Source organism: Lolium rigidum, chromosome 1 (assembly GCF_022539505.1).
Source record: "Lolium rigidum isolate FL_2022 chromosome 1, APGP_CSIRO_Lrig_0.1, whole genome shotgun sequence".
Classification (NCBI taxonomy): Eukaryota; Viridiplantae; Streptophyta; class Magnoliopsida; order Poales; family Poaceae; genus Lolium; species Lolium rigidum.
In genome coordinates, this window is record NC_061508.1 from 349,826,242 (window position 1) to 349,844,823 (window position 18,582).

Sequence of the window (18,582 nt, forward strand, 5' to 3'; positions counted from 1 at the left end):
ACGTGTCTCACATCACTTCCTCAAAGAGATCGTATTCATTGCACAGGGAAGGAGAGTACCTATCATTTTATGTGCAAACCTCAGGGCGTGCTTCCTTAGTTGATGCACGAAGCTGGCTACACATTGTGTTCCTGTGCCTTTTTTGGGTTGTCGTAGCGCTACTACCTAATGCACGGAGTTCCATGCATTATCTCGGCCCCGCCTCTAGTTTCGGGTTGAAGAATAAGCACACTCTTTCCCAGCCCCAATCGTGGGAGGTTACGAAGCGCGGCGTAGGTTTTGGGACTTTTCCAGCCCATGTTAGCGCACCAGAAGCTTTTCCCGCCTAAAGTTTAACACATGTCTAATGGCTGGGTCTTACCGTCCTGCTTTTTGGTATCGTGATTTCATGTGTCAGAAGTGTTTTGGTGAGGCCGTATCTACTGCATACGAGCTCCGATTTGTGCATGTGACCAACCATCGGAACCTTCTAGATAAGTTAGCTTTTCTCGGGATCACCGGACCTACGACTTTCGGGAATTAACACGCCGAGAGATTTTATTTGCACTGGACTGAAGTCGGACCACCAGATCCACCGGAAAACTCGTGGGCCCAAAATACGCCGTCTAGGCCTCCTTAATTGACTCATAAGTTAGGATAGACTGGAAAAAGCATCCCGGGCTTTCTCTCGATATTTTTGAATGTATTTCGGTCCTCACAAGTCTGCTACTACACGTCGTTTCACGCCCTCTCTTGTCTCGTCGTTTCATCTATTACCCCTAATTCCATGTGCATGAGTTGGCGATGTGACACCGTCGTTCCACGCGTCTCCTCGCCGTAGTGTTTCCTTGGAGACCCTATTCATTTCATAGGGTATGCGAGTACCTATCATTTTATGTGCGAACCCCGGATCGTGTGTCCATGTCCACTGCACAAAGATGGATACTCATCACATTCCTACGCACCTTTTTCCTGGGTCACCAAAGCTCTACTAACTCGTGCACGGAGTTCCACACGTCATCTCGGCACCTCTAGTTGTTCGAAGATTAACCATGCTCTTTCTGACACCCAATTGTTAGAGGCCACGAATACTTTTATTTCTCAAAGGAAATTATAGAGGGTTTTCTATTGAATAAACATTTTCTTACAAGTCGATTCGCCATGCATGAGCCGGGCATGTGAATCGATCACACACATGGGTAGGAGTAGGACGCGTTTCAGTATGTGGTGATGTCGCTAGCTACGTGTTGAGGCTGCTCGAGCCTGGGTCTACAGCTGCTCCAAGGACGTGTGGAAGCGCAGGGCACGTCGCTGGACCAACTGGGGCCTCGTGCCATCGGGGAAGCTCGGCCCATACTATAATTGAAGCGAAGGGTCGTCCTCCTCATGTTGTCACCGCCTGCTGCTCTCCATCACCATATGATGATGAGGTGACCTCCGACAAGGAGGAGGCGCCTAAGAAGCGGTTCGACGACGGTGACTACATCGAGAACAACGAGGCAGATGTGCGAGTTGGCCAACGCCGTCCGCCAGGTACGCGCCTTCGAGGCATCCCATAAGGAGGCCACCATCCGCCGCGTCAAGATCGAGCGTGTCATCCTCTACAAATACGTAAAGAATACTATTATTTGAATAATATAATAAAATCATGTTTCAAATTGATTTTAACCCAAATTGTTCATAAAATTGGGTGCTTCATTATGAAATAAAAATCTCCAAGTAGTGCATCGATGAAACCTTAATCGTTCTCACCATCTCCGAGTGGTAATTCTCACCATCGGCGACGGCTTCTCCATGCTCGAGAAAAATTGGTATCTCCCATGAGCCGACACTAGAATAGTGTAGAGGACAAAACATAGGACGGTGGCGGAACCCCATCGTCGGAAAAGGACGGTATCATCATATGCCTATAGCAATGGCGGGTCGGTTGTGCCATGGCTATTCTATGGCGGGTCGGCGAGGAATAATGGAATTGTTGTTGCCTCCTCCATGAACACCACCATCGACAATAATACAAGAAAACAATCCCTCGGAAAACACAAGTACCATGCAGAACCAATGTTGGATTTGTCTCGTCTCAAGGCTTATGGCTTCTTTGGACACCATGAATTCTGAAGTGACGGTGCTGCCACCTTTGTCTAATAACTAGTTGGAAAGCACAACAGGATCACCACACATAATTGGGGCCGATGACCCAATCGAGAGAGAAAATGCACCAAATAAGTGTTTCTCTCATTGTTCAGTTTTCTTCGATATTCGAATAAAAGGAGGAGAGAGAAAGGAAATTTTCCATCTACCAAGGAGAGCGGGAATCTCGAGGAATAAATCGGCGGATGAGAACACACTCACACTCATGGGTGTGTGTTCAAAATCCACTCGCTTATCATAGGCAAATACTTTTGTAATAACACTCATGGGTGCGTGGGTTCTGCCACGGTTCATTTTGCTTCGAGATTCGAATAAAAGGAAAAGATAGAAAGGAATATTTTCATCTACCAAGGTAAGCAGGAATAGCGAGGAATAAATCGACTGTCTAGAACCAGGCCCGAGCGAGCGGGAGTGCAAAGTGTGCAAGAGCACAGGGCCCAATTTTTTTTGGGGCCCCAAAATTTGCTATAAGCCTATACAAATATTCAGCAAAAAAAAATAAAACAGCCGTCCCTAGCCTTTGCCCTTCCAATCGATGGAGAGAGCGAACCAGCGACGCCGACCGCCGATGGGAATCGATCGATCGATCGAGTCCACCAACCACCGATTCGATCGACAGATGGATAAACTGCCTATGTGGCCCGACTCCCTAGATGAAGCGGAAGCGACGCAGGTAGTTCGTCAATCGTCATCGAGTCATCCTCTCCCTTCCGTGGCGCCGTGGCGGCAGTTCTGCTTCTGCACTGCCATTGCCCCTCCGAGTCCCTCTCCCTCCCTATCGATCTTGTGATCAAGCACAGCAAGTGCGACCGATCTCTCTGACTGTCTCTCATCTCATGTCTGTCCCTATTTCTTTTTTCATGTCTGCTTTTTCCGTAAGCCTTAGTAGACTAGTACTCTACTAGATGCCGTCCGTACTGGCCTACGTGTTTTTCTCCTAATTCCCAAATTCGTTTAATTATGATGTATTTTTGCTCATCTCTTTTGTAGGAGTCAACATGGAAAAGACTGAATCCGATTTTCAGATGCGTAAGAAAAAATAAAAAAATAAAAGGGAGAAAAATTGATTCAATCTCAATGAGAGGCAATTGATAAGTTTGTTAAAAAGAAACCAAAAGCATCCTCCGATAATCAGTTAGTTGAAGTTCGCTTCGGCCATTGCACTTGAGAGTGAAGTGTTGGAAAAGATTTATTATCAGGATATTATTGAAAAAAATTCGAAGAACCCTAAAAAAAATGAAGTTGTTCAAAATATATTATGCTACCGGAAGTTTAATAGGTATGCTTCTTAATGTTTCCAATTTCTATGTGAGATACTCTGATATATACATTATAATATGTTGAATAGTCAAAAAATTCTTATGCTATAGGGCCCATTTTAAATTCCGCACAAGGCCCCAGATTAAGCCGGCTCGGCCCTGTCTAGAACAGACCCACACTCATGTGCATGCGTACAAAATCCACTCTTCTTCTCATGATGTAATTGTCCCCTCACGATTTTGGAGACACCTTTTCCGTTTCTTCAGCCCCCCAAAGTTTTCCCGTCGAGATTTTTTTTTCGGTTTTAGAAATTTTGTAAAGTTAATTTTGTGTAAGAAATATATCTAAAGCGGTACAAAGATCACCAGAAATAATTGGTGCCGTCGACCCAATCGAGAGAACATGCACCAAAATAAGTATTATCTATTTTCTTACCATGAAGCTTTCGAATTGGTATCATGGTTGTTTCCCGCCCAATTTATGGGGCACCTCTTCCATTCTGGCAGTTTCCTCGCCCAAAATCTAGTTTGAGCAACTTTCCCGCCTAAATTTTATTTTTCGCATGTTTCTCACACAAAAAAAGAGTTGCACGAGTAATAGGAGGACAAGATTCATACTGGTTAGAACCAAAGCAACAACCTGGCAGGAATATGGTTAAGTAATTTGCATCGATGATGACATACATATTTTCCATGGGTTTTTTTCATGTGCTTTTTCTTATATTATCTATTCTTATTCTCGGAGATAATGATTTATACCAGTAACATTTGAAGATATGAGTAGATCCAGAACAAAACCAGTTTATCCGTGCTAGAGCATGCACGCATATTCATGTTTTGGAGCAGCTCGGTGATCCGCATACACATATAGCCTCGTCATACAAACGTAAAGCTAGATCTACGATGAGGTGAGCTTGCAGCTTGGTTATGGTGCCGAAGGTGTTGTTATGGTGCCCTTTATGTTAGGCGCGACATTATCATCTGCATGAGTTGGCGGCATGACAAATGTCGTTCCACGCGTCTCCTCGCCACAACGTTTACTCAAAGATCCTATTCATTGGAGAGGGAAGGTGAGTACCTACCATTTTATGTGCAAACATCGCCCGTGTGCCCCCTTAGCCGATGCGCATAGGTGGCTACTAGTCACGTTCCTGCGCGCCTTTGGTTCACTGGAGCGCTACTACCTCATTCATGGAGTTCCACACATCATCTCGGCCCCGCCTCCGATTTCTGGTTGTCCGAAGAATAACCACGCTCTTTCCCACTCCCAATCATGGGAGGTTACGAAGTGCGGCGTAAGTTTTTGGACTTTCCGGCCCATGTTAGCGCACCAGAAGATTTTCCCGCCCAAATTTTAGCACATGCCTAGTGGCTGGGTCTTCCCTCACTGCTTTTTGGTACCGTGATTACATGTGTCAGCAACACTTCGGGGAGTCCTTACATATTGCATACGAGCTCTGATTTGTGTGTGACCAACCGTTCAAACCTTCTAGAGAAGTTAGATCTTACCGGGATCACCGGACTTGAGATTTTTAGGAATTAACATGGTAAGAGATTTTATTTAAAACTAGACTGAATTCAGACCCCCAACTCGACCGGAAAACTTCGTGGGACCAAAAGGCGCCTTCTAGGCCTCCTAAACGGACCCACAAGTTTGGACAGACCGAAAAAGCGTCCCGGATTTTCTCTCGGTATTTCGAGCCTATTTAGGTCCTAACAAGGACGCTGCAACACGTCGCTCCACGCGCTCTCTGGTCTTGTGTTTCACGCAATACCCTTCATTCCATGTGCCTTTGATGTTACGGGCGACGTTATCATGTGCATGAGATGGCAGCATGACACCCGTTGTTCCTCGCATCTTCTCGCCGCGGGGTTTCCTCAGAGACCCTATTCATCGCACAGGATAGGCGAGTAGCTATCATTATATGCGTGAACCTCGGAACGGGCGTCTTTGCCCAATGCGCGAAGGTGGATACTCATTGTGTTCTTGTGCACCTTTTTCCTAGGTCGCCAAAGCTCTACTACCTCGCGTATGGAGTTCCACACGTTATCTCAATGCCGCCTATGGTTTTTGGTTTTTTGAAGATTAACCATCTTTCCAACCCCCAATTGTTGGAGGCTACGAAGCGTGGTGTATGTTTTAAGACTTAGCGTGCCAACGGTAGCGCACCAGAAGCTTTTCCTGCCAAAGTTTGGCACCAGTGTACGCTTTGGGTCTTCATGCCCTACTTGTTGGTACCGTGATTTCAAGTGTCGGTAGCGTTTTGGTGAGGCCATATTTATTGCATACGAGCTCCGATTTTGGCGTGTTACCAGCCGTTTGTACCGTGTTGGTACCGTATTGAGAAGTTAGCTTTTCCTGGAATCATTGGACTTGCGATTTTCGGGGAACCCACATAGTCACATGGCATGTTCGTGATGTCATCAACGTCGTTTAATTGAAGTGATCTTCCTACCTTCATTGTTAGAACCAGAACACATCTTGTAGGTTTCCTTGGATGCCCACATAGGCACATGGCACATTGTTGATGTCATCAACGTCGTTTGTGTAAAGTGATCTTCCTACCTCCATTGTTAGAACAAGAACACATCTTTGTTCTGCGCGTCTAGGACTCCAGCAGTCTAGCTACGCGTATATAAGTATGTATGAACCTAATCATAAATGATCCCAAGGATCTGCGGCGTGAAACTAGCACATTTGTTCAATCTTAACAAATAGAGAATCCAACGCGAAAATAGTGAGCTCCACATGTGGCACTGGACTCCTGAATTCTGCGCCTGCAAAGCAAAAAATCTCAAGCCAACACTGGGGGGATATAGGTGGAGAGGTCGGCCGCACCCAAGCGAGTCACGCGCCGACCGTATGACGGGTGGCCGGCATGCCTGCAGGATGTGCCAAGATCGGCAGCGTTGAACGCTATCATGGCTGCAGTGAGGCGCTCAAGGCGACTCCTCTGCGTTGATACTGGTGATGAGCCGTTACTATCGCCCGCTGCCAGGTTGTTGGCAGCCGGCGCTGGCGGCAACCGAGATCATCCGCGAGCTAGCTGTGAGAATCAGCAATGCCATGGGTAAGATCTTCTCCAATGGTAAGAATCTTGCATCAAGAATGGAGAGTGAGGCTACTTGGAGAACGGTGGTGAGGTTATGTACCTCGATTATTGTGTAAAGATGCAAGTTCAGTGCCTTGAGCCAGGCACGTAGCTAGAATGAATGCAAAATGTGCAACAGTGCAAGGTACATGCATTATGAACGATACGACTCCCGTTGAAGATGCCGCGTTGGTCTCCATGTGCAGCCTGCTGGCACCCGCCGGCGGACAAGCATCTTCCCATTGTGTTTGACCCATTACTGTCCTAACCACGGATCACCGTTCTATTCTCGTTGGATCAAACCAGTTAGAGCATCTCCACCGGCGCCCCCGATAGCATTTTGGGGGCCGACATCGAAAATGGGTTCACACCGGCGCGTCCTAAAAAGCGTCAGCGCTTTTTCGAGCCCAATAGAAGAGCCGGCAACCCCATGCTGGCCCCTTGGCGAAGGGCGTGAATCGGGTGCGCCGACGCCTCGCGGCACGAAGATTTTTGGGCGTGGCAGCCGCCTGTCAGCCACACATCCCAAAAATATACATCGTTTCAACCAAAACTCCTTCCCCTCCGCCGCTCATTTCTCCCGCCCGCCACTCCATCTCCCATCCGGGCTCCAACCCAAAAAACCCACGCCGCTGCCATGCCGCCGAAGAGAAAGGCTCCGGCGAAGGCAGCGACGAAGGCGCCGCCGAAGCCCCGCACCGTGGCGACGAAGGAGAAGCTGGCGAACATGTCGCAGGAGACGTGGGAGGAGGAGAAACTCCACTGCTCCATGGTGATGTCCAAACGCAGCAGGCGTCGCCTCGCCGCTCTCGAAGCCACGAAAGCGGCGGCTGCTGCCGAAGTGTGCCCCAGCTTGGGCAGCGGCCAGCCCGAAGGGAGCTGGTAGGCCACCGGCCGCAACTTGCCGACGGGTTCTCGAGCTCACCCTCGTCGCAAGGGTACTACGCGGGGAACTACGCGGAGGGGTCGTCGCTCTCGTAGATGCGCCTATCGCAGATGGACGGCTGCGTCCGCTACTCCCCCGAGTGCGCCGACAACGACATGACCTTCGACACCAACGCGTTGTTCTCGCCGGATTCGGCGCCGAGGGGCAGCGGCGCATTTTTCTTGGGCGTGGACCTGAACTCGTCTCCTGACCTGCGCCGCCCAGGAAGCACCAACGATCACATGACATACGGCACCAGCCTCCCCCACCACCTCTTTACTGACGAGAGCAGGAGCGGCCACCAGGTGTTCGATAGCGCGTCTGGCGTGTCCATGGGCGATGATGAGGTGAGTTTCCTTTCTTTTTATGTGTTATGTGCATCGTAGACACCGCCGGCGACTCAAAGTACTACAAGCGCATCCTTAATTGATTCAACGAGAAGAAGAACTATGGTGAGTACGCCACCATCAACATGATCCGAACGAGGGCGCCCTCTCCCACCATTAGAACATCATCGAATTTCTATGCTTTTGTTTGAGTTTTTAATTCAAATTATCTATCGGGGCTGTCGTAAGGGGGGGGGGGGGGCGGTGTGGGATCAGCTCCCCCAAATGGAGGATGTTGTGCCCCCCCCATACTATTTGGGGCGCGCCGGTGGAGATGCTCTTAGGAGACGCCGGTGGCTTTGGACGTCCTCTTCTCCGAACTCACTATGTAGCTCATGTTCATCGGCGAAGCGCCTCGGGTGTCGAGCCTTGAGGGCCATCGTAGTGCCCCCATGACGGTTCCTAAATCGTGTATTCTACTTGGTCCAAATAAAGTGGTTAGACCAAAAGTATAGTATTATTGAACAATATTTCAGCAATGTATAAAAACAATTTTGATTATTTAGTGCACACCTGCTAGATTATGTAAATACGTCGGAAAAGTAGTGGAAAAGTGTACTTTTTATGCTTCTAGCTGTGCGCATGGGCGGGAAACTAGGTACTAGAAGGCTGGAAAAACAAACAAAAAAAGTGTTTATTTGAAACTAGCATGCTTGATCATGCTGGTGGATTTGAAACTAGCACGTGAATCGATCATGCACATGGATAGGGCGCGTTTGGATCAGTCATGACGTAGCATGATCGAGGTTGGTTTTGTTTGCATGGATTTCACGGGCGGCACAGTGGCATGCTACATTCGAGGATTGGATGGTTTTGGTTTGCTGGAGCCAGCCTGGCACGCACGCTGAGTACGAGTATTTTCAGAGAGTTTTGCGCTACCGTACGTTGTTTCCTTCCACGACAAGAGGCGCTCTTGTGTCAATGGTAATGGTCGTGAAAGTAAAATGCGGAAAAGCTGCTGCTGCTAATTGCTGGTGATGGTGGACGGCGGCGACGGCGAGCTGGAGATGGAGACGTGTTCGAGGCCGTGCTTGCTATCCGGCGGATCGGTGAGAACGGCGGTGCCAACAAGCTCCCGTCCACGTTTGCGCACATGGAGATTTCCCCGCCCAAATTTTGGCACATGCGTACTAATTGGGTATTCCCGCCCTACTTATTGGAACCGTGATTTCATGTGCCGATAGCAATTTGGCGAAGCCATATTTATTGCGTACGAGCTCCAATTTGCACATGCGACCAGTCGTCGCAACCATCTCGAGATTTCCCCGCCCAAATTTTGGCACATGCGTACCAATTAAGATTACGATGGTCGTGGCCGTCCTCTTCTCCGATCTTACTACATAGCTCATGTCCATTGGAGAAGCGCCTCAGGCGTTGAGCCATGATGGCCATCGTAGTGCCGCCACAACGCTCCCAAATCGTCTATTCTATTTGATCCAAATAAAGTTGATAGACCGAAAGTATAGTATTGAACAATACTTCAGCAGTGTATAAACACATTTTTGATTATTTAGGACACACCCGCTAGATAGTTGCAAATTTCTAGAAAATGTATAGTGTGTAGGAAGATGCAAAATACGTCGGAAAAACTAGCAACGCTAAGCTAGCACTTCGATAGCATGCCTAAGTCACCTAGTAGTAGCCTATAAGATTGAAGAAGTCGGGAGTCGGACATTCCCCCCTTCCTCTCTCTCAAGGCTCTACAGTAACCTTGAGGGTCGTCCACCGCAGACCGGGCCGCCGACGATCGCTCCGCCGGATTAGTTGGCCGGAGTGCGTCTAGGTAGGGCGTCGGAGTAGTTTAGGGTAGGTTAGTGTTGTTTTCTTGGCGATATACCAGTGTTTGGGCTGATGCCCCCTAGTGGAGGTGACGCCATGGATCTCCGCCGGATCCATGGCCTAGGCGTGCTGCTGATCTGCCTCCTCTGGGTGGAGGAGACCAGGAGAGGAGGGTGATCCACCTTCTTCAATAAGGTAGCGGCAGAGGATCTCGGTAGCCGGCATGTGCAAGATCCAAGTTCTTCAACCTCTTCTGGCCGGCCATGGCGGCGAGGAGAAGAGCGGACGATCCTTGGCGATGTTTCCTCTTTATTTCCTGGCCGGCCTAGGTGGCGAGGGGGAGATTGGAGGAGCTGCATCTCTCTGTGCGCCGGCAGCTAGATCCAGGTCAGTGGATGGCTTCAACCGATGGGGATTTCTACTTCTCCTCTCTTCTCTGCCTCACCATGGTGGTGAGATGGAAGTTGAAGAAGCTGAAAACTCTCTGGGTTGGTGCTATCTGATGCCTGCGGGGTGCTATGTCGATGAGCTTCAACAAGCAGCCGGCGATCTTGTCGCTGCTATCCATGGCCGCAAGGGAGGCGCCTCTTCAACCTCCGATGTGGAGACCCTGAATCATCTCTATCACGGGTGCTCTAAGTCGTCTCTCTGCGAAGTGATTTGTTCCCCGCGGAGAGGTGATGGACCGCGGCAGCGAGCTCTCGTCGGAAAAGGGCTCCTGAGCAGCTGGCTCTGGTTCCTCGGCGGCGATGCCTGGAGGATGCCGACGATGTGTGGCAAAGACACCGATGTAGTTGATTGCTTTGATCTCATTTCTTGTAGGTTGTTTTTTGTAAAGTGTAGGTCCCTTTCTTCAAATATTTTTTTTTGAAGCTTTCACCGGGGGGGAGAGGATCCCCACCTGAATATATTGCATCAAGAACTGTTTTGTTGGTTACATAGGGATAGGTAATCACGCCACATGTCGGCGTGTACCCTCATTTATGCTTTTTTGAAGCGGTGAGACCATAGGGTGAAGTCGGCGATGATGTTGCTAAGTGTCGTCGCCGGCAATTGATCGATCGCTCTGAAGACTTCGGCGTTTCTGGCATCCCAGATCTTCCATAGAATGGTGAGGGCGACGGAGTTCCATATTGATGAGGGGAGGTTTGGAGGTAGCGGCGAGGACCATATGTCTGAGAAGGAGCTAGTGTTTGGTGTAATCGCCATGCGGTTCCATATTGCTGCCGAGGCGGGGCAGTGGAAGAAGAGGTGCGAGCGGTCCTCCATCGGGGCTTGGCAACGCGGGCATTCTTGCGATGTGATGATGTGCTTGTGCATCAAGTTCGCCCTTGTGTTGATCCTATCGCGGTGTAGTAGCCACCCAAACACTTTGATCTTCTTTGGTACCTTGGAGCTCCAAATGTGTGAGGCGTCTGGGTCTTGGAGCTGGCTTTGGATGTGCATGTAGGCTGCTTGGACAGAGAACGGCGACCCATCTAGCATCTTTCTCTTGTCCTGTTCGTCATTGAGGTGTACTTCCTGCAGCAGAGTAGAGAGAGAGGCAAGTTGCTGGGACGCTGCATCGACTTCTTCAAATATTAGGTTCTTAGAGTGAGTATTTGCAAGGGGCTTACTGCAATTTGTAATCCTGCCACTTCAATGGAATTATCTGGGGTCTTCCGAACCCCTCTTTGTGTGCAAAAAGAAAAAAGATTGAAGAAGTCGATCGATACACATTCACGTGGAGGAGTAGCTTGATTGGCAATGCATACTTGATACGTACTATATCCTTCCTACATGATGTGCGAGCTAGCTCGTAGGCGGAGGGGCGGGAAAAGCCAAATGAGATGTACTGTATTTGAAACTAGCATGCCTGATTATGCATGTGGCTTTTCTTTGAAACTGGTATTTGAAACAAATACGAAATAAATCCTGAAGCAAGTAACGGAGTGTCAAAAAAAAGGTCCATTTCTGAATTTTCTTTCTAAAAAAACAAAGAGTACTACTAGTTAAGCTTATTAATCATTGCAGGTTTGATTAGCTTAATCAATACTTTTCTTTCTTAAAGAAAATTCTGGAGGTTTTCCTATTATATTAACACATTTTTTCTTAAAAGTTGATTCACCATGAGCTGAGCACGTGAATCGATCATGCACATGGGTAGGAAGCGTTTGGATCAGTCGTGACGTATAGCTACGTGTTGGGGCTTTGTGAAAAATTGCTACGTGTTGAGGCTGATCGAGTCTGGGTATGCAGCTGCTCGAGGTTGGTTGTGTCTAGATAGTGGGTGACAAGCTCCGTGTGCGTCAATTTAGATAGTCGATCCACCAATTTCGAGGTTGGTTTAATTAGCTTAACTAATACGTACATTTCTAGTTTAAAGACAATTCTGGAGGTAATTCTATTGTATAAATACTTTTTTTACAAATCGATGCGGCATGAGCTGAGCACGTGAATGGATCTAGCTAATCTAGTTTGGCACATGAGCTAGGTAAATTAAATGATCGATCAATCGGTTTGCATGCACGAGCTAGCACGTTTGAACAGTGTCACATACAGATGCGCATGCACAGGGACGATGGATTAATAATCTCTGACTATTCCAAATTAATTGACACATACTTATCTAGATTTACATATATTAAGATGTAATTTAGTCTTTGAAATAGACGAAGAGTACTCCAATCTAGCTAAAACTCAAATCAGTGGATCTTTCTTTTTAGAGTAGCAAAAGCTAGCCTTACCAGCTGGAACTAAAATCCCGATCGATCGATCCTTTTCTTGTCTCTCATGCCTCCTATGCGTCCTATGCGTTGCTTTGCTCATCGGCACATGCACCGATTCAGGAGATACAAAGTATTTATTTTTTTGAACAAGAGATACAAAGTAATTGATGAGTGTTACGTGTTGCATGGTTTTCACGGCAGGAGTGCGATGCATGCTACACTCTCGATCGATTCGATGGGTTTGGTTTGCTGGCTTGTGAGACGAAGCAAACAAACTAGTTGACGGTTGGCCCTGCATGCTTTGTTTATGGTTCCAATTGGAAGCGGTCAACCGTGCTGGGGCGGTCAACATGTACGATTTCGGCTGCTCCAGCTCGCGTTTCGCGTGCGTACGAAACGAAATCTAACCATCAGCTAAATCCGCCGATGTGTTTCTGCGAGACCGAAAACTAATACCGATGGATAAGTCATAAGGGCATGCATACGCGTAGTTGGATTAGTACTAGCGTCATTTTATTCTTTCAGAGCGGTGCTTGCTTTACCGCCACAGGACAGGCGGTTGGCCCGCACCAAGAGCTCTGGTAGCTCCTCTGCAAGTGCGTCCTTAAATTTTTTTTAAGAGAAATATGGCGCTTTATTGATTAACCAACGTCGGAAACGGATGCAATTCGGAATAACATCAAAAGAAAGATTACACTTAAACAGCTCACTAGTACGAGATAAAATATGCACGGCGCCAATCAGCTTACGATGTCCAACATGTTTGAAAGAACAAACAGAAAACTCTGAAGCAAGGTGCCCTTATTAGGGAGTTGATCCACCTCATCTCTGGGACCGGGGTTCGCCTCGCCTTATGAGGTCGTCTGGGCCGCCGGTCCTACGTACTGACGGCCCCGCACTAGGATCGAGAGTCCCCTCTACCGTTGAGCAACACAAAACGCAACCAGTTTTAGCAAGGGGTCACGTGCTAGTTTTCGTTCCAACACCGAGTTTGCTATTTTGTTCTATGTCAATCGAAAGTGAGTATATAGATGAATAATGAGGCTAGTGGCTGTGTGTACTACGTATTAGCTATTTGGTCTTGCGTGCCGAGGGAAGAAAAAAGCATGCATGAGGCCGCTTATTGTATTGGTGATGAAGCGATGTTTGTTTGTTTGTTTTTTTCGCGGGGGAAGCTAAATTGACGGTGGTAAAATTTTGCGATACAGTAGGAGGGAGCAGTTTGGATTGCTGGAGCCAGCCTGGCACGCACTCGTGACTAGTACTACTGTACTATTTTCACAGCGTTGCTTAATTTGCTTTGCTTGACTCGCTATTTAATTTGGTTAGCGGAAAAACGGAAAGAATCGGGTGTGCATGTGCCGCCCGCGGATGCGATGAGGAACGAGTCGCCGCTTTATCTGCTTGCGTGCGCGTGCGCCCCGCATATATGGTGCACCGCAGCTAGTTCCACGTGCGCGCGAGCCCGGTCCCACGGGCAGCGGACGAGGCGCAGTGGCTGCTGGGGTCGTGGGGTTTGTGTCCGTGTTGCTGCTGCTGCTCGGAATTGGACGACGACGGGGAGCTGCTCATGCTCTTCAAGCACGCGGTCACCGCCGACCCGCTCGCCGGCTGGTCCGTCTCCGACGCCTCCGCCTGCGCCTGGAACGGCGTCATCTGCAACGGCTTCCCGCCCACCACCCAAACCACCTCCACGGCCAACCTCACCTCCACCACCGACGGCGCCGCCAGCTCCAACTCCACCACCACGCTCACCACCACCGGCACGAACGGCACCATCAACGGCACCACCGCGTCCGCCGCGGCGACGGTGTCGCGCGTCATCGGGCTTGTCCTGCCGAACGCGCAGCTCTCGGGCACGCTCCCCGCCGACCTATCCCGCCTGCAGCACCTGCGCCACCTCGACCTCTCGGGCAACAACATCACGAGCACCCTCCCACCTGCCCTGCTCCACAACGCCACCGAGCTCCGGGTCCTCTCGCTCGCCGGCAACGACCTCACCGGCTCCCTCCCGGACGGCCCCCCCTCGCGCGGCCTGCAGGAGCTCAACCTCTCGGACAACGCGCTGGCCGGGTGGCTGCCGGGCCCCCTGCTCGCCGCGCCGGGGCTGGCCGTGCTGGGCCTCGCCAACAACTACCTCGCGGGCGAGCTCCCCGCCGGCGGGCTGGGCCCGAACCTCCAGCTCCTGGACCTCAGCAGCAACTACTTCCGCGGCGCGCTCCCGCCGGACTTCGGCGGGGCGCGGCTGCGGCTCCTCAACGTGTCCGCCAACCGCCTCACGGGCGCGCTCCCGGCCGAGCTGTCCGACGCCGTGCCGCCCAACGCCACGGTGGACCTCTCCGGCAACAACTTCACGGGCGCGGTCCCGCCCGCCGGGCTCTTCGGGGCGCAGCCGGCGGCGGCGTACGAGGGGAACCCGGGGCTGTGCGGCGCGCCGGTCAGGCGCGCCTGCTCCATCCCGTCCTCGCTCTCCGACCCGCCCAACGCCACCGACTCGCCGCCGGCGTTCGCGGCCATCCCCAAGAGCGCCGCCCGGGCCCCGCCGGGCTCCCCCGAGGCGCAGGCCCCGCGCGGCGGCCAGGGGAGGCTCCGCCCCCTCACCATCCTCGCCATTGTCGCCGGTGACATCGCTGGCGTCGGGCTGCTCTTCTTGCTCTTCCTCTACGTCTACCACGCCCGCAAGAAGCGCCGGCAGGAGAACCCGACGGCGCCGCAGCAGCAGCAGCAGAAGAAGACGGCAGCCGCCGTCGCCAAAGAAGACAAGCCGTCCGCGTCCGCGTCCACGGGGTGCTGCATTGGCGGCGGCCGGAGCGACGGCTCGGAGGACAGCTCCGACGGCTCGGCGTCCTCCTCCTCGGACGCCGCGTCCGACGACGGGCGTCTGTCGTCTTCGGACCCGAAGAAGAGACCCGGGAGCTTCATCGGCTGGACCACCCCGCAGCACCACAGCAAGAAGCACGAGCAGCCGCCCGCGCCGGCGACGCTCGTCACGGTGGACGTCGGCGGCGGCGAGCTCGAGATGGAGACGCTGCTCAAGGCGTCGGCCTACATCCTCGGCGCCACGGGGTCCAGCATCGTGTACAAGGCCGTGCTCGCCGACGGCACCGCGCTCGCCGTCCGCCGCATCGGCGAGAGCGGCGGCGCCGACAAGCTCAAGGACTTCGAGGCGCAGGTGCGCGCCGTCGCCCGGTTCCGGCACCCCAACCTCCTCCGCCTCCGGGGATTCTACTGGGGCGCCGACGAGAAGCTCCTCATCCACGACTACGCCGTCAATGGCAGCCTCGCCAACATCGCATTCACCAGTAAGCCCTCAACTCCATTGCTACTACAAGCTTGTTCTCCTTCTTCTTGTGGGTGGAACTCCATTGCTGCAAATTTGCATGAAATTTGACCGTGTCTAGCTGCATTATCCATTTATAATTTCGGTCAATTGCTTGTAGTACGTACTAGTGATTGACTAATCACTAAGTCGTCAAGCATGATCCATTTGCTAAAAAAAACCAGGATGCAACGGCGTCCGTCCTGGACAAAGGTGTCACCTTTAGTCCTAGTACTGTGCCGTACCTTGAATGCACAAACTTGTACTGCTAATTTTAGTGTTTCATCTGCTGCCAATAAACAGAAGTTAATTGGCGCTGGTCATAGTACCTCATAATTTAGCACTAGTGACACAAAAAATCATCAACTACAGCAACTTTTCTGAAACTTGATTTGGTACTCCTAGTACTCTTCACTTGCAAATGAAGCAAAAACACCTCAAGGAAATGCACTACTTGGTTTTAGTAACAGCCCTTGGTTTCTCTCCTGAACCAAAAAGATGCAAATTGACATAGAAACAATTTGCTGGTACTAGTAACCGACAGAAATTTACTGCAATTTTGCATGAAATTTAACAGTGTCTAGCTGCATTATCCTTTCATAAATTTGGTCAATTGCTTGTACTACTAGTGAATAGTGATTGACTACGTCGTCAAGCATGATCCACTTGCTAACAAAATTAAGGATGCAACGGCGTCAGTCCCTACTCGTAGTACTGCACTCCCCGTAGTACCTTGAATGCACAAATCAGTACTGCTACTTTTGGTGTTTCATCTGCTGCAAATAAATACAAGTTATTTGGCTATGGTAACCGGTCATAATTTCTCATAATTTGACACTAATGACAAAAAACATCTGCAACAACTTTTTGAAAACTTGATTTGGTACCACTATTGTTCACTTGCAAATGAAGCAAAAAAAACTGAAGGAAATATGCAGCAGTTCTTGGTTTGTCCGTAAAAGAAAGAGTACAACAGTTGTTGATGTTCTTGTGTTCGATCAATTGCAGGGAGGATGGGCGCTTCGCCGATGCACCTAAACCTGGAGGCGCGGCTGCGGATCGCGCGTGGCGTTGCACGGGGTTTAGCATTCATCCACGAGAAGAAGGGTGTGCACGGCAATGTGAAGCCATCCAACATCCTTCTCGGCGCCGACATGGAGCCACTGGTCGGCGACCTAGGCCTGGACCGGCTGCTCTCTGGCGCCGCCCTCCACCGAAACACGGGAGCGTCGGCGCGCCTCTTCGGGAGCAAGCGGTCCATGCACTCCACAAGCAGCCTGCCGGACCTGTCCCAGATGCCCGGTGGTGCCAGCCCGTCATGCGCCTCCACCTCGTCAACAGCTCTCCCGCCGTACCAGGCGCCCGAGTGCCTCAAGAGCCTGCGGCCGAGCGCCAAGTGGGACGTCTACTCCTTCGGCATGGTGCTTCTGGAGCTGCTCTCCGGACGGGTCTACTCCGAGGTGGAGCTCTGCCAGTGGCACGCTGCCGGGTCCGTCGCCGGCACGTCTGATCTCGACCAACGGGGCCGCGTGCTGCGGATGGCTGACCCCACGCTCCGCGGCGACGACAACGAGGACGCGCTGCTTGGCTGCTTCCGGCTCGCCTTCGCCTGCTGCGCCATGGCGCCCAGCAAGCGGCCGTCCATGAGGGACGTCGCCGCGCTCCTCGACAGGATACAGGCCGCACCCCTGTCCTCCTCCATTGAGACTCCCTACTGATGGATGCCAATAAATTGACAGGGAACCATGTTAGGATACTAGTAGAATTTTTTTACTGAATTTTAATGGCGAGCTTACTGTGTTAGCTGTTTGTAGATGATCTTTGTCACTAATTTTGATGATCCAGCTGTGATTAACCCCCTTGCTTTTTCCTACATGCTCTTTCATTCTGCTCATGTTCATTGCAAGAGGTGTTCTATACTTCTATGTTTGCATGGCTATTGGATGCACCACAGTAAAAGAGAAGCGGAACAAAAGAGACTTTGTGCTTTCTTGGGTTTGAAATGGAAGAAACTTTGTGTTGGGTGATGCAGAGTTCAGTGTCTGGAGAAGATAAACAAGTAGCCGTGTCTTCTGGGTAGCAGGCTCTTTTTCCTGCATTTCACCTCGATGCAGATGCTAAGTAGCCTAATTAGCCCAAGTGGCAAAGAGGGGCTTAGAGCAAGATGAGTACTGGGAACAATTCTACTTATAGGTGTACAGCTAAGACCAACACTGCCTGGGCAACTTGAACATATCAAGATAGCTGGAGCTGGACATGCAGGCAGGCTTCTCTGTCGAAGCTAGTATTTCAGATTGCAAATATCTACTATATGACTATACCATCAATGTTAACCATGTTTCAGTTGCAGTGTTTCTGTTTCAGCTTAACACTTCACACGATGTTTTAGTTAGGCCCTCCAGGTGAAGAAATCTGGAGAAATTAAATGCCTTTAAAAGAGGTAAAGCTATGCTGCAAGAGTGAGGAAACTCACATGCGTACTTGATGCAGATACTTGCCACAGCTCAGGAAAACATCCGCCTGTTGTCATGAGCTAACTGATAAGTTCAGGCAGCTACAAAGGGTTGAGAGAACATAAATTCCTTCAGGCTAGACCAGCAGGTGGTCAAACGTGACATGACCCTGCCAGACAATCCCAAGGATTAAAACAACATAGCATTTTCCTCCGTAAGCACAATGATGCTGAAACAATCGCCAGGAACCAAATCACCACGGCTAAAATGACTGAGATAACCAAACAAACCTAATTTGAGAACAAACGATATATCAAATGATACTTTGTTTCTCTTGTCCCTTGTACAGGACTACACACACAACTGATTGTGAATCCATAAGCACGCCGGAGTTTTGATATTTTAACGCACATCTAAATCACCACATTGCATTTGCAGCTCGTAGCATTGGCCATTTTAGATCTTGTTGAACTGTGAGAAGAAGCTACAAAAGGATAAATTTATTCCACATGTACAGAATTACATATACAAGAT

At 50.3% G+C, this 18,582-nt stretch overlaps 1 protein-coding gene across 1 annotated transcript; it reads left to right on the forward strand.

The window, feature by feature from the left end:
* Positions 1–7,474: 7,474 nt before the first annotated feature.
* On the forward strand, positions 7,475–17,448 carry LOC124664920 (probable LRR receptor-like serine/threonine-protein kinase At4g37250). The gene is made up of 5 exons (XM_047202338.1): positions 7,475–7,750; positions 10,665–10,819; positions 12,802–12,872; positions 13,758–15,578; positions 16,604–17,448. The coding sequence occupies exons 1-5, from the start codon at positions 7,475–7,477 to the stop codon at positions 17,311–17,313; spliced, it is 3,033 nt and encodes a 1,010-aa protein (XP_047058294.1). The 3' UTR covers positions 17,314–17,448.
* Positions 17,449–18,582: the final 1,134 nt, after the last annotated feature.